This window comes from Salvelinus alpinus, chromosome 10, assembly GCF_045679555.1.
Source record: "Salvelinus alpinus chromosome 10, SLU_Salpinus.1, whole genome shotgun sequence".
Taxonomy (NCBI): Eukaryota; Metazoa; Chordata; class Actinopteri; order Salmoniformes; family Salmonidae; genus Salvelinus; species Salvelinus alpinus.
Genome location: NC_092095.1, coordinates 61,216,535 through 61,233,462, shown reverse-complemented (window position 1 = coordinate 61,233,462; position 16,928 = coordinate 61,216,535). Strand labels below are relative to the sequence as shown.

General features: G+C 43.6%; 1 protein-coding gene across 5 annotated transcripts in view; it reads left to right on the top strand.

Annotated features, from left to right (window-relative positions):
• The window catches only part of LOC139532520 (interleukin-1 receptor accessory protein-like 1), a 377,293-nt gene that overhangs the window by 352,800 nt on the left and 7,565 nt on the right, over window positions 1-16,928 (top strand). For 2 of the 5 annotated variants that reach the window (XM_071330263.1, XM_071330262.1), the window contains exons 9-11: window positions 2,769-2,915; window positions 12,534-12,704; window positions 13,709-13,753. In XM_071330263.1, coding sequence (XP_071186364.1) covers window positions 2,769-2,915; window positions 12,534-12,704; window positions 13,709-13,753 — 363 coding nt within the window. The remainder of the gene's footprint in view (window positions 1-2,768; window positions 2,916-12,533; window positions 12,705-13,708; window positions 13,754-16,928) is intronic. The other 3 variants (XM_071330264.1, XM_071330267.1, XM_071330266.1) reach the window with 3 other exon arrangements.

Sequence of the window (16,928 nt, the reverse complement as noted above, 5' to 3'; positions counted from 1 at the left end):
AAAATATATCGCCCAACATTTGTAGAACAACAGGTTACATTAATAACTGTAAATTAAGCATGTACTGTAGAAGCACCTGTTTCTATGTTAACCGCTCAACACAGAATAGCTGCATGTGCGCACTCCCTCAAATCGTTTGGAGAAAATATATTTTCTATTTTATTCAGCTATGTTCAATTGTATTCTTCATACTATAAAATAATGCCACGGAATTCTAATTCTTAACTAGGGTAGCCCACAGCCATTTGGCATAGCCAGATCAGGATCTAACATAAGGACAACCCAGAGTATGCTATTCTGTTCCTCTGAAATAGACTACATTTTATTCATATCATGCTTCTTTAGACCTGTCTAAAATAAATAATGGATTTATTCTGAAGGTGTCGGCTATGTTACATGGATTTATTAGACTTTTTTAAAATGTAGATGTTCCAAAGGTCTGCATCAGTAGCTTGTAGGCTGTGTGTGGAAGCCAGGAGATGCAAAATGTGTTTATTTTAATTAAGGGTCAATTACCGTGAGACCGGCAGTTATTTGCTTGACAATCACCAGCTGACAAAATGTCATGACCGCCACAGCCCTATGGCTGTCTCACACCAAAACAACACTTCTGCAGCGGTCAAATGATGGAAATGGATCAGCTTGCGACCTGGGTCTATTCGTTATCTCTTATTCTTATTATAAAAGATCTGTATGGGTCTCATGTTCACAACCCTGGGTGGTTTACAGAGATGGCTGTCTCAGTCCAGTGAATGTTTTTAAAGCTAAAATGTATCTTTGAAATGAAAGGCCATTGCTATAGATATTCTCAGAAGGAGTCTTTTTAAGAAGGGGGATTTGAGACAACAAGATGAAAAGAATCTCAACTGCTTCTAGGGACCAGAATAATAACTGTATCGCTGTGTGTTGTTGTGGTGTACTGTTTGCCTAGCGAAGGTCTCTTCAGGTCCTTGTGGTTATAGACTGAGATGAAAACATCGTTGTCCTTGTTATGAAAATGTAGATCTTATGGCCTAAAAAGCATTGAAGAGTGATTTTTTATTTATTTATTTATTTCACCGTTATTTTACCAGGTAAGTTGACTGAGAACACGTTCTCATTTGCAGCAACGACCTGGGGAATAGTTACAGGGGAGAGGAGGGGGATGAATGAGCCAATTGTAAACTGGGGATTATTAGGTGACCGTGATGGTTGAGGGCCAGATTGGGAATTTAGCCAGGACACCGGGGTTAACACCCCTACTCTTACGATAAGTGCCATGGGATCTTTAATGACCTCAGAGAGTCAGGACACCCGTTTAACGTCCCATCCGAAAGACGGCACCCTACACAGAGCAGTGTCCCCAATCACTGCCCTGGGGCATTGGGATCTTTGTTTAGACCAGAGGAAAGAGTGCCTCCTACTGGCCCTCCAACACCACTTCCAGCAGCACCTGGTCTCCCATCCAGGGACTGACCAGGACCAACCCTGCTTAGCTTCAGAAGCAAGCCAGCAGTGGTATGCAGGGTGGTATGCTGCTGGCAGTGATGATTTGCCGACCATGGCTCTTTGCTTTCTTATTGAAACCAAAAGGGTTTGATCCCCCAGAACTTAGGAAAACACTACACATTGATTTGAAAATGTATAAATTTAGTAGACAGCTTTCATGTTAGCAGTCCACACAACTGGCAGTAGAACTCAGTCCCTAGTTAAAAGATAAGGACGGAAATCAGCAGAACCAGAGCCTTGCAGTGCACACCCCTCCACTAAACCTACAGTATGAAGCCACTCCACTACCATACACTGCCGCAGCCTCAATGTACAGTACTATAGGATTCTAAATGGAACCCGGGAAGGATAGCATTGTACCTGAGTTACCTCGACACTCAGGCTTTCAGACGCACAGAGTTGTGGTGGGGTGGATTTACTGAGATCAGTGTTTCGTGGAGTTTACTGTTGATGGTCCTGGGAGATCTTGTCAGCTCTGGGAGGATGATGGATGGCTGAGGGGGTAAAAGAGTTCGCTCCACCTCTCTCCGAGGCTGCGTCTCAAATGGCACCCTCTTCCTCACATAGGTCATGACTTTTGACCAGAGCCCTATAGGCCCTGGTCAAAGGTAGTGCACTATATAGGGAATAGGGTGCCATGTGGGACACAGCCTTGTGCCAGTCTATATTATATTACTGCTCTAATGACTTGGCTTGCTTGGTTTGGTGCCCTTAAAGCGTTACACTCACACCTTTAATGGAGCTTCCCTTGTCAACGGGAGGTCACCATCAGTTCCTGGCCAGTCGTGTGCTATAGCTTGGGCCTTCAGGCTATGCTGACCTGGGCTGGTCTAAACACCAAATAGAGGCCGTCTTAGGAGAAGTAGTTCACGCAAAGTAGAATTTGGGGGGGGGGCTACCTAAGGAATAGTTGATGAACTAGGACTCAGTGACCCAAGATTTGGGTTGGTTAGCTTAGCTTAGCATAAGCATAGTTGAAGGTAAATCAATGGGAGTGGTAGCTAGGAACCCTGTTAACATGCTAGCAGCTAGCTGGAGTCTGGCTTGATCTCCCTCATGTTCTAAATCACGTTTTGTAGCTTCTGTGCTAATGAAGTATCCAGAGACAATAAGCAGTGACACCATGCTGTGTTTGAGGATGTATTTGGGGAGTGTGCTTGGTTTTTGGATTTATTAAAGAAAGATTAGCGAAGTTATCGTCTTCTCTATCTCTTTTTCTTCCTCTTTTTCTTCCTCCCTCCCTCCCCCTCTCTCTCTCTCCCCCCTCCCTTCTCTCACAGCAGAGCTTATGTACACAGTGGAGCTGGCGGGAGGCTTGGGGGCCATCTTGTTGTTGTTGATCTGCCTCGTGACCCTCTACAAGTGCTACAAGATGGAGCTCATGCTCTTCTACAGGAACCATTTTGGCAGCGAGGACATCGATGGAGGTGAGATACTCTCAACTCACACTAGGACCAAACAACACCCATTATAAACCCTGAATGAAGTCTACAGTGCACTCTTAGAAAAAAGGGTTCTTAAAGGGTTCTTCAGCTGTCCCCATAGGAAAACCCTTTTTGGTTCCATGTAGAACCCTTTTTGATTCCAGGTAGAACCCTTTTAGGATCTATGTAGCACCTTTTTTTCTACGAGCGTAGGTCTAGATGACAAACAACTTGTTTCGATGTCACCAAAAGGGACTAGGGTAATACTCAGGACATTTAGGCCTTCTATCTGTCTTGCTTCATGTGGCTTCACATAATATTTTGTTCGGGACATTGCTCGAAAGAGGATTTCATTTCATTATAAAAGTAGGAAAATGTGTTTTTCTACAAATCCTATCTTGAGATAGAAATAATAACTTAAGGGTTCTAAATTGAACCGCAATAAATTCTAATTGTGTGGCTGAATAGTGAATGAGTTAAGGAGGAGTATTCATTAATCTGGTCTGCCGGTTTCATTTGATTTCCCTTAATGAGTCTTTCAAGTGGAGGGCTAGGGCTTCAATGAATTCAGTGAACAAGATTACTTTTGGGGTGTCTGAAGGACGCTGTGTGGAGACTGGAGAGTGACATTAATGATACTGTTGGGGTGTCTGAAGGACGCTGTGTGGAGACTGGAGAGTGACATTAATGATACTGTTGGGGTGTCTGAAGGACGCTGTGTGGAGACTGGAGAGTGACATTAATGATACTGTTGGGGTGTCTGAAGGACGCTGTGTGGAGACTGGAGAGTGTCATTAATGATACTGTTGGGGTGTCTGAAGGACGCTGTGTGGAGACTGGAGAGTGTCATTAATGATACTGTTGGGGTGTCTGAAGGACACTGTGTGGAGACTGGAGAGTGACATTAATGATACTGTTGGGGTGTCTGAAGGACGCTGTGTGGAGACTGGAGAGTGTCATTAATGATACTGTTGGGGTGTCTGAAGAACGCCGTGTGGAGACTGGAGAGTGTCATTAATGATACTGTTGGGGTGTCTGAAGGACGCCGTGTGGAGACTGGAGAGTGTCATTAATGATACTGTTGGGGTGTCTGAAGGACGCCGTGTGGAGACTGGAGAGTGTCATTAATGATACTGTTGGGGTGTCTGAAGGACGCCGTGTGGAGACTGGAGAGTGTCATTAATGATACTGTTGGGGTGTCTGAAGGACGCCGTGTGGAGACTGGAGAGTGTCATTAATGATACTGTTGGGGTGTCTGAAGGACGCCGTGTGGAGACTGGAGAGTGTCATTAATGATACTGTTGGGGTGTCTGAAGGACGCTGTGTGGAGACTGGAGAGTGTCATTAATGATACTGTTGGGGTGTCTGAAGGACGCTGTGTGGAGACTGGAGAGTGACATTAATGATACTGTTGGGGTGTCTGAAGGACGCTGTGTGGAGACTGGAGAGTGACATTAATGATACTGTTGGGGTGTCTGAAGGACGCTGTGTGGAGACTGGAGAGTGACATTAATGATACTGTTGGGATGTCTGAAGGACGCTGTGTGGAGACTGGAGAGTGACATTAATGATACTGTTGGGGTGTCTGAAGGACGCTGTGTGGAGACTGGAGAGTGTCATTAATGATACTGTTGGGGTGTCTGAAGGACGCTGTGTGGAGACTGGAGAGTGTCAATAATGATACTGTTGGGGTGTCTGAAGGACGCTGTGTGGAGACTGGAGTGTGTCATTAATGATACTGTTGGGGTGTCTGAAGGACGCTGTGTGGAGACTGGAGAGTGACATTAATGATACTGTTGGGGTGTCTGAAGGACGCTGTGTGGAGACTGGAGAGTGTCATTAATGATACTGTTGGGGTGTCTGAAGGACGCTGTGTGGAGACTGGAGAGTGTCATTAATGATACTGTTGGGGTGTCTGAAGGACGCTGTGTGGAGACTGGAGAGTGACATTAATGATACTGTTGGGGTGTCTGAAGGACGCTGTGTGGAGACTGGAGAGTGTCATTAATGATACTGTTGGGGTGTCTGAAGGACGCTGTGTGGAGACTGGAGAGTGACATTAATGATACTGTTGGGGTGTCTGAAGGACGCTGTGTGGAGACTGGAGAGTGACATTAATGATACTGTTGGGGTGTCTGAAGGACGCTGTGTGGAGACTGGAGAGTGACATTAATGATACTGTTGGGGTGTCTGAAGGAGAGTGTCATTAGCCGAGAAAGGTTGCCTCCGCTTTGCTCTTTTCCTCCCCCAGCCCTCCGTTTTCCACCAATCACATTGCCTGGATGGTTGAGGCATCAGACATGTCTATGAAAGTCATTACCAGGCCTGTACTGTGTTGGGCTTTGGGACAGAAGTGGGGGGCTTTGAAGTAATAGATGGTTTCAAGGCGCCACAGAGGAGAGAAAAGAGAGCCAGAGCCTTAAACCTAATGCTAAACAGCAATTGTCTCCTTTAATTGTGCCACCCGAGTGAGCAGAGAGGAGAGGGAAAGAGATTTTCAATTTGCTCTCTGTTTAAAGGGCTCAGTTTCAATAAGCCACATAGTGTTGCCCATGGCCGTGGCTCCCAGGAGAGACCATGGAGAGACACATACTTTCTCTTTAACGCTCAGGACTGGGTGATTACTCCTTCCCTGGATTGTATTCCCCCCTCACCCCTCAAGCTCTTCTTTCATTGGCCACAAGGACTTCTACTTCATCACCATCACAAGCCATTCAGGAAAATCCTTTTTTCTCTCTTCTCTGTGTCTGACTGACAGCACCAGAATGATCAGGTTCGGTTAAAAGCGTTTTTAAGTCTCCGTTCGTATGGGTGTCTGCCGGGGTTGTCTTGCGTAACGACCACACACGCTTTACAGATGCATGAGCTTGCCGAGTTGTGACATGAACGTAACCCTCATTAGCATATAATACTGTATATGATTTAACGTTGACTTCATTTAAATCATGCAGTAGGTTGAACTTGATCATCACTTAGGGATGAGCAATGACTTAACATAAAGATAACAAATACCTTATGTCTTATTATAAACGTAACTTATGTAGGAATGCTAATGAGCCCAACTCCCCCTGCAGTGTTTTAGCTTTCACGGCTAACGATGTAGGTTGTGTTCTATTCAGAACAATGTGGAAGGAGCCCAGAGGTTCCTGCTCAAAGTCCCTGAACACTTTTTTTAATAGCGAGTTCAAAAGTTCTCTCACTCTCTGTGGGCCTGCCAGTATACATATGCAGCCACAGCTATGGATGGATGTAAGCTATGTGTGCATCAGTCATGGCCTTTTACTTCAGAGTCAGAGAGTGGGAGGGATGGATGTTGAGGGAACACGCGGGACGGAAACAGTTCCCCTTCTCAGCCCTCTTAAGTTCGCCTCATTGGACCTCAGAGAGGAAGGAGAGGAGGGAGAGGAAGGAGTCACTGGTTATTCTACCTCCGAATCTCACCCATACCTGCTCTTTATCTCTATCTCTCTCTCTATCTCTCTCTCTCTCTCTCTCTCACTCCCTCACACAGTAACCACTCAGATATGAGTGATTCAGTTCTACTGAAATAGATTCTGATCTACCTACATGCGTTTCTCTCTTAAAGGGGCCGTTGCACTTTACTGTATAGAAAGAGATTTTTATATAGGTTCAGATTCCTCCTGTTCTCTCCTCTTATCTCCCATTTCTCTCCTCTCCTCTCTTCTCTTGTTCCCTCCCTCCCCTCCCCTCTCCTCTCCTCCTCTCTTCTCTTCTCCACTCCTCTCTTCCTCGCTTAATCTCTCCTCTCCTCCTCTCTTCCTCTCTTCCTGTCCACTCCACTCCCCTCCTCTCCTCACTTCTCTTCTCCTCTTCTCTCCCCTCCTCCCCTCCTCTCCTCCTCATATCTCCTCCTCTCCTTTCCCCACCTCTCTTCCTCATCGCTCCTCCTCTCCTCTCTGTGTTGTCGGAAGCCCATCCTGGTCTAACAGCTCCCCTTCAGCAGGTACAATGATCTGAAGGATGGCAGTCTGTGGATTATCCCTTTACCTGTGGTAATAAGAGAGGTTTAAACCCCTCTCTAATGAGTTTACCAGAGAGAGAGAGAGAGAGAGAGACAGAGAGACAGAGAGACAGAGAGACAGAGAGAGAGAGAGAGAGAGAGAGAGAGAGAGAGAGAGAGAGAGAGAGAGAGAGAGCTGTGTTGTCTCCAGTCCCTGGGGAATCCCTCTCTTCTCGTGTCTCTCCCTTTATTCCACTTCCTATGGCTCGTTGCCGCAGCAGATTTCCTGCTTTGTGTCTCGTTGAAGTGCACCGAGGCCGGAGCCGCTCCTCTCCTCTCTCTCCTGCACGGGGAAAACATTACCGCTATCACCTCCCATGTTGGGCTTTTCTCCTCGCCATTTAATCCTTTCAAATCCAGCATGAATCATATTCTTCATGTGCCTGTGTAACGGATGTGAAATGGCTAGCTAGTTAGCGGGTACGCGCTACTAGCATTTCAAAAGTTCAAAAGTTTAAAGTTATACTGTTACATTGATGCTGTTGACCCGGATCACTGGTTGCTGCGGAAAAGGAGGAGGTTGAAAGGGGGGTGAGTGTAACGGATGTGAAATGGCTAGCTAGTTAGCGGGTACGCGCTACTAGCATTTCAATCAGTTACGTCACTTGCTTTGAGACTTAAGTAGGGTTGCCCCTTGCTCTGCAAGGGCCGCGGCTTTTGTGGAGCGATGGATAACGACGCTTCGTGGGCGACTGTTGTTGATGTGTGCAGAGGGTCCCTGGTTCGCGCCCGTGTCGGGGCGAGGGGACGGTTTAAAGTTATACTGTTACACCTGGCTGCCGTGCGGATAAAGGATGGGTCGGAGCCATTTTGTGCCTAGGGAAGCATTCAGTTTCCTACCTCAGCCCAGTCACAGTGAACACAGTGACATTGTTTGGCAAAAGAGTCTGGATTGTAATAAAATGTACCCAGAGGAGTGGGAGCTGGCAGTAATGTCTGTCAGAGTGACGCAGGTGTCATGTTTCTTCCTGCTGTTCTGCTATGCAGAGAGAGCTAAAATACTGGACCTCTTCACCACGTTGATAGTCTGCAAAGCTGTCATGGTTATCGATCCCTGACCATGTGACCTGACCAGGAGAAACAGACCAATGAAAAGTTGCCCTACTTATGATGACATGGGTTTGCTTGTGGTGTGTGATGTGTGATGTGTGTCATGTGAAAATGAAAAATAACCAATGCAGACATGAGAAGTCCAGAAGCCCTATTGGGTCAGAAGCCCTATTGAGTCTGAAACCCAATAGAGTCTGAAGCCCTATTGAGTCTGAAGCCCAATAGAGTCTGACGCCCTATTGAGTCTGAAGTCCTATTGAGTCTGAAACCCAATAGAGTCTGAAGCACTATTGAGTCTGAAGTCCTATTGAGTCTGAAGCCCTATTGAGTCTGAAGCCCTATTGAGTCTGAAACCCAATAGAGTCTGAAGCACTATTGAGTCTGAAGTCCTATTGAGTCTGAAACCCTATTGAGTCTGAAGCCCTATTGAGTCTGAAACCCAATAGAGTCTGAAGCACTATTGAGTCTGAAGTCCTATTGAGTCTGAAACCCTATTGAGTCTGCGGTGGCTGACAAATTCAACACATAACATAAGGTCAAACCCAATATCCTCTATAGTGTAGTAATAGACTGGTCTGTATGTTACTAATATCCTCTATAGTGTAGTAATAGACTGGTCTGTATGTTACTAATATCCTCTATAGTGTAGTAATAGACTGGTCTGTATGTTACTAATATCCTCTATAGTGTAGTAATAGACTGGTTTGTGTGTTACTAATATCCTCTATAGTGTAGTAATAGACTGGTTTGTGTGTTACTAATATCCTCTATAGTGTAGTAATAGACTGGTCTGTGTGTTACTAATATCCTCTATAGTGTAGTAATAGACTGGTCTGTATGTTACTAATATCCTCTATAGTGTAGTAATAGACTGGTCTGTGTGTTACTAATATCCTCTATAGTGTAGTAATAGACTGGTCTGTATGTTACTAATATCCTCTATAGTGTAGTAATAGACTGGTCTGTATGTTACTAATATCCTCTATAGTGTAGTAATAGACTGGTCTGTGTGTTACTAATATCCTCTATAGTGTAGTAATAGACTGGTCTGTGTGTTACTAATATCCTCTATAGTGTAGTAATAGACTGGTCTGTGTGTTACTAATATCCTCTATAGTGTAGTAATGGACTGGTCTGTGTGTTACTAATATCCTCTATAGTGTAGTAATAGACTGGTCTGTATGTTACTAATATCCTCTATAGTGTAGTAATAGACTGGTCTGTGTGTTACTAATATCCTCTATAGTGTAGTAATAGACTGATCTGTGTGCTACTAATATCCTCTATAGTGTAGTAATAGACTGGTCTGTATGTTACTAATATCCTCTATAGTGTAGTAATAGACTGGTCTGTGTGTTACTAATATCCTCTATAGTGTAGTAATAGACTGGTCTGTGTGCTACTAATATCCTCTATAGTGTAGTAATAGACTGGTCTGTATGTTACTAATATCCTCTATAGTGTAGTAATAGACTGGTCTGTGTGTTACTAATATCCTCTATAGTGTAGTAATAGACTGGTCTGTATGTTACTAATATCCTCTATAGTGTAGTAATAGACTGGTCTGTGTGTTACTAATATCCTCTATAGTGTAGTAAAAGACTGGTCTGTGTGTTACTAATATCCTCTATAGTGTAGTAATAGACTGGTCTGTATGTTACTAATATCCTCTATAGTGTAGTACTAGACTGGTTTGTATGTTACTAATATCCTCTATAGTGTAGTAATAGACTGGTCTGTGTGTTACTAATATCATCTATAGTGTAGTAATAGACTGGTCTGTATGTTTCTAATATCCTCTATAGTGTAGTAATAGACTGGTCTGTATGTTACTAATATCCTCTATAGTGTAGTAATAGACTGGTCTGTATGTTACTAATATCCTCTATAGTGTAGTAATAGACTGGTCTGTGTGTTACTAATATCCTCTATAGTGTAGTAATAGACTGGTATGTATGTTACTAATATCCTCTATAGTGTAGTAATAGACTGGTCTGTATGTTACTAATATCCTCTATAGTGTAGTAATAGACTGGTCTGTGTGTTACTAATATCCTCTATAGTGTAGTAATAGACTGGTCTGTGTGCTACTAATATCCTCTATAGTGTAGTAATAGACTGGTCTGTGTGCCACTAATATCCTCTATAGTGTAGTAATAGACTGGTCTGTATGTTACTAATATCCTCTATAGTGTAGTAATAGACTGGTCTGTATGTTACTAATATCCTCTATAGTGTAGTAATAGACTGGTCTGTGTGTTACTAATATCCTCTATAGTGTAGTAATAGACTGGTCTGTATGTTACTAATATCCTCTATAGTGTAGTAAAAGACTGGTCTGTGTGTTACTAATATCCTCTATAGTGTAGTAATAGACTGGTCTGTATGTTACTAATATCCTCTATAGTGTAGTAATAGACTGGTCTGTATGTTACTAATATCCTCTATAGTGTAGTAATAGACTGGTCTGTATGTTACTAATATCCTCTATAGTGTAGTAATAGACTGGTCTGTGTGTTACTAATATCCTCTATAGTGTAGTAATAGACTGGTCTGTATGTTACTAATATCCTCTATAGTGTAGTAATAGACTGGTCTGTGTGCCACTAATATCCTCTATAGTGTAGTAATAGACTGGTCTGTATGTTACTAATATCCTCTATAGTGTAGTAATAGACTGGTCTGTATGTTACTAATATCCTCTATAGTGTAGTAATAGACTGGTCTGTATGTTACTAATATCATCTATAGTGTAGTAATAGACTGGTCTGTATGTTACTAATATCCTCTATAGTGTAGTAATAGACTGGTCTGTGTGTTACTAATATCCTCTATAGTGTAGTAATAGACTGGTCTGTGTGTTACTAATATCCTCTATAGTGTAGTAATAGACTGGTCTGTATGTTACTAATATCCTCTATAGTGTAGTAATAGACTGGTCTGTATGTTACTAATATCCTCTATAGTGTAGTAATGGACTGGTCTGTGTGTTACTAATATCCTCTATAGTGTAGTAAAAGACTGGTCTGTGTGTTACTAATATCCTCTATAGTGTAGTAATAGACTGGTCTGTATGTTACTAATATCCTCTATAGTGTAGTAATAGACTGGTCTGTGTGTTACTAATATCCTCTATAGTGTAGTAATAGACTGGTCTGTATGTTACTAATATCCTCTATAGTGTAGTAATAGACTGGTCTGTGTGTTACTAATATCCTCTATAGTGTAGTAATAGACTGGTCTGTGTGTTACTAATATCCTCTATAGTGTAGTAATAGACTGGTCTGTATGTTACTAATATCCTCTATAGTGTAGTAATAGACTGGTCTGTATGTTACTAATATCCTCTATAGTGTAGTAATAGACTGGTCTGTGTGTTACTAATATCCTCTATAGTGTAGTAATAGACTGGTCTGTATGTTACTAATATCCTCTATAGTGTAGTAATAGACTGGTCTGTGTGCCACTAATATCCTCTATAGTGTAGTAATAGACTGGTCTGTATGTTACTAATATCCTCTATAGTGTAGTAATAGACTGGTCTGTATGTTACTAATATCCTCTATAGTGTAGTAATAGACTGGTCTGTATGTTACTAATATCATCTATAGTGTAGTAATAGACTGGTCTGTATGTTACTAATATCCTCTATAGTGTAGTAATAGACTGGTCTGTGTGTTACTAATATCCTCTATAGTGTAGTAATAGACTGGTCTGTGTGTTACTAATATCCTCTATAGTGTAGTAATAGACTGGTCTGTATGTTACTAATATTCTCTATAGTGTAGTAATAGACTGGTCTGTATGTTACTAATATCCTCTATAGTGTAGTAATGGACTGGTCTGTGTGTTACTAATATCCTCTATAGTGTAGTAAAAGACTGGTCTGTGTGTTACTAATATCCTCTATAGTGTAGTAATAGACTGGTCTGTATGTTACTAATATCCTCTATAGTGTAGTAATAGACTGGTCTGTGTGTTACTAATATCCTCTATAGTGTAGTAATAGACTGGTCTGTATGTTACTAATATCCTCTATAGTGTAGTAATAGACTGGTCTGTATGTTACTAATATCCTCTATAGTGTAGTAATAGACTGGTCTGTATGTTACTAATATCATCTATAGTGTAGTAATAGACTGGTCTGTGTGTTACTAATATCCTCTATAGTGTAGTAATAGACTGGTCTGTGTGTTACTAATATCCTCTATAGTGTAGTAATAGACTGGTCTGTGTGTTACTAATATCCTCTATAGTGTAGTAATAGACTGGTCTGTATGTTACTAATATCCTCTATAGTGTAGTAATAGACTGGTCTGTGTGTTACTAATATCCTCTATAGTGTAGTAATAGACTGGTCTGTATGTTACTAATATCCTCTATAGTGTAGTAATAGACTGGTCTGTGTGTTACTAATATCCTCTATAGTGTAGTAATAGACTGGTCTGTATGTTACTAATATCCTCTATAGTGTAGTAATAGACTGGTCTGTATGTTACTAATATCCTCTATAGTGTAGTAATAGACTGGTCTGTGTGTTACTCCTGTAGATAATAAGGACTATGATGCCTATCTGTCATACACCAAAGTGGACCCGGACCAGTGGAGTCAGGAGACGCGTGAGGAGGAACGCTTCGCCCTGGAGATCCTACCCGACGTCCTGGAGAGGCATTATGGGTATAAACTGTTCATTCCAGACAGGGACTTGATCCCAACCGGAAGTAAGTTTTGTACCTTTTTGGTTTATTTCCTGTTTAATTCTGTTTCTAATGTTGTCATTGTGTTGTGTACATATCACGTGACACATTCTACCATCTTACTTTGCACTGTAAACATCTGACAAACGTTGATTTTGCATTGAACTGTCACTTTAACCTGTTAATCACAACGTAACAGCATGTAGTGTTCAGCCGCTGATTTGGAGTCGTCTGTGGTATAGCTGAAAATGTGTAATTACTGGGTAATAATCAACTTTGTGATTATATTGCATTGATCCAGTCTTAATCATATCTTTATGATCGCTGTCTCACAACCAATCAAAAGGGATTTCTGCATGTTGACTGCAGTGCTTGTAATTCAGATTCACACTTGGCACCTGTGACAGGGTCATGATATTGGATGATAATGCTTCACTGATACTATTCCAGTACTCTCAGTTAGAATCCTTTTCTTTTGTTGTTGCTCATTTGTGTCACATTCGTGTCTGTCACATTGTTCAGTTTGTGTCGATGTTACGATTTGAGTCCGTTTGACTTAAATGTTTGTGTTGTCAGGGGGACTGTGTTAATAGGGGATACGTGGCACAAACCCAGGGCTAAAATACAGACCTTCTAAGGACATTTGTTCTCCTCTAAGACCTCATAAGTCAATGGATTTGTCTCCAGGCAAATTAAACACATCTTTTTCTGATGCAAATAAAGCTATTTATTTCATTGAAAATATATGCTATGTTGAAAGTTTGAGTATAAAGTAGTCTTCATAGCCAATTAATTGTTTAAAACGCATCTATTACAATGTAATACATAGTATGTAAACTGACAGGCTCCTTTGGTTCTGATGCCACAACTCCCATATTAAACTGGGATAAACGTGTTTTGGTGAGTTGACAGAAACTAGGCACAGTTTATCTAAGTAACTTATTTAAGTTCCCTGACTCTAACTTCCTCTGATGCCTTTCTGCAAGTCTCCTGATCAACCTTTTGAATGTTGAACTATTTATGTTTAGGTTTCACCAATGATCATTTCCAGGACGATTCAAGACTCCTTAGAGGTACTCTCATTTCCCCAGACACTTACCACTACTTGTGTCAGCAACTAACCACAACCAGCCACAACCTGACACAACCAGCCACAACTAACCACAACCAGCCACAACCTGACACAACCAGCCACAACTAACCACAACCAGCCACAACTAACCACAACCAGCCACAACCAGCCACAACTAATCACAACCTGACACAACCAGCCACAACTAACCACAACCAGCCACAACCTGACACAACCAGCCACAACTAACCACAACCAGCCACAACCTGACACAACCAGCCACAACCTGACACAACCAGCCACAACTAACCACAACCAACCACAACCTCATACAACCAGCCACAACTAACCACAACCAGCCACAACCTGACACAACCAGTCACAACTAACCACAACCAGCCACAACCCAACCTGACACAACCAGCCACAACTAACCACAACCAGCCACAACCTGACACAACCAGCCACAACTAACCACAACCAGCCACAACCAGCCACAACTAATCACAACCTGACACAACCAGCCACAACTAACCACAACCAGCCACAACCTGACACAACCAGCCACAACTAACCACAACCAGCCACAACCAGCCACAACTAATCACAACCTGACACAACCAGCCACAACTAACCACAACCTGACACAACCAGCCACAACTAACCACAACCAGCCACTCCCAGCCACAACTAACCACAACCAGCCACAACTAACCACAACCAGCCACAACTAACCACAACCAGCCACAACATGACACAACCAGCCACTCCCAGCCACAACTAACCACAACCAGCCACTCCCAGCCACAACTAACCACAACCAGCCACAACTAACCACAACCAGCCACAACCTGACACAACCAGCAACAACTAACCACAACCTGACACAACCAGCCACAACTAACCACTCCCAGCCACAACTAACCACAACCAGCCACAACTAACCACAACCAGCCACAACCTGACACAACCAGCCACAACTAACCACAACCAGCCACAACCAGCCACAACTAATCACAACCTGACACAACCAGCCACAACTAACCACAACCTGACACAACCAGCCACAACTAACCACAACCAGCCACTCCCAGCCACAACTAACCACAACCAGACACAACCAGCCACAACTAACCACAACCAGCCACAACTAATCACAACCTGACACAACCAGCCACAACTAACCACAACCAGCCACAACCTGACACAACCAGCCACAACTAACCACTCCCAGCCACAACTAACCACAACCAGCCACAACTAACCACAACCAGCCACAACCTGACACAACCAGCCACAACTAACCACAACCAGCCACAACCAGCCACAACTAATCACAACCTGACACAACCAGCCACAACTAACCACAACCTGACACAACCAGCCACAACTAACCACAACCAGCCACTCCCAGCCACAACTAACCACAACCAGCCACAACTAACCACAACCAGCCACAACTAACCACAACCAGCCACAACTAACCACTCCCAGCCACAACCAGCCACAACTAACCACAAGCTGACACAACCAGCCACAACTAACCACAACCAGCCACAACTAACCACAACCAGCCACAACTAACCACAACCAGCCACAACTAACCACTCCCAGCCACAACTAACCACTCCCAGCCACAACTAACCACAACCAGCCACAACTAACCACTCCCAGCCACAACTAACCACAACCAGCCACAACTAACCACAACCAGCCACAACCTGACACAACCAGCCACAACTAACCACAACCAGCCACAACTAACCACAACCAGCCACTCCCAGCCACAACTAACCACAACCAGCCACTCCCAGCCACAACTAACCACAACCAACCACAACCTGCCACAAGCAGCCACAACTAACCACAACCAGCCACAACCAGCCACAACTAACCACAACCAGCCACAACCAGCCACACCCAGCCACAACCAGCCGCGCCAACCGTGCTACTCTAGAAAGACCATCAGAGAGGAAAGAGGCTTAGAGAGAGACAGAGACAAACAGAGACAGAGAGAGACGGAGAGAGACAAAGAGAGACAGAGACAGAGAGAGACAGAGACAGAGAGAGGCAGAGACAGAGAAGCAGAGACAGACAGAGAGAGACAGAGAGAGACAGAGAAGCAGAGAGACATAGAAGCAGAGACAGAGAAGCAAAGACAGAGAGAAGCAGAGGAGCAGAGAGAGAGAGAGAGACAGAGAAGCATAGAGAGAGAGAGAAGCAGAGAAGCAGAGATAGATTGAGACAGAGAAGCAGAGAGACAGAGAAGCAGAGAGACACAGAGACATAGAAGCAGAGAGAGAGAGAGACATAGAAGCAGAGAGAGAGAGGCAGAGAAGCAGAGAGATAGAGAGAAGCAGAGAGAGAAGCAGAGAAGCAGATAGAGACAGAGAAGCAGAGAGAGAGACAGAGAAGCAGAGAGAGAGAGAGACATAGAAGCAGAGAGAGAGAGAGAGGCAGAGAAGCAGAGAGATAGAGAGAAGCAGAGAGAGAGAGAGGCAGAGAAGCAGATAGAGACAGAGAAGCAGAGAGAGAGACAGAGAAGCAGAGAGAGGCAGAGAAGCAGAGAAGCAGATAGAGACAGAGAAGCAGAGAGAGGCAGAGAAGCAGAGAAGCAGATAGAGACAGAGAAGCAGAGAGAGAGACAGAGAAGCAGAGAGAGAGACAGAGAAGCAGAGAGAGATATTAGAGGGTGGAAAGGGGTCTTGTGTTTGCCAGCGTTAAATTCCAATTACAGAGAACATCCAGACTGACTTATCATAGTGAGGTGATGAGAGGGCTTTGTTCTCCATGCTTCTGCTAATCAGCCTGCTCTCTTGCTCTCCTCTATCCCCAAGGGCTCAGCTGAGCATAAGGCATAAAAGAGAAAAGCCCTTTTGAGTTTTAACCTCCCCAAGGGTTGGAGGGAGACAAGAAGGAGAGAGACGGAGGGCGAGGGAGATGTAGAGGGGTGCACAAGGAGTTGGAGTGAGTGAGGGAGAAAGGGAGATGGAGAGGGAGAGATAGAAAGAGGGAGAGAGAGAGAGAGCAAGAGAGAGAGAGAGAGAGAGAGAGAGAGAGAGAGAGAGAGAGAGAGAGAGAGAGAGAGAGAGAGAGAGAGAGAGAGAGAGATGGCTAGCCCTGTTAGCTCAGAGAGCAGCACCTCTCACAGTAGGGGCTCTTTGATTAGAAAGGGA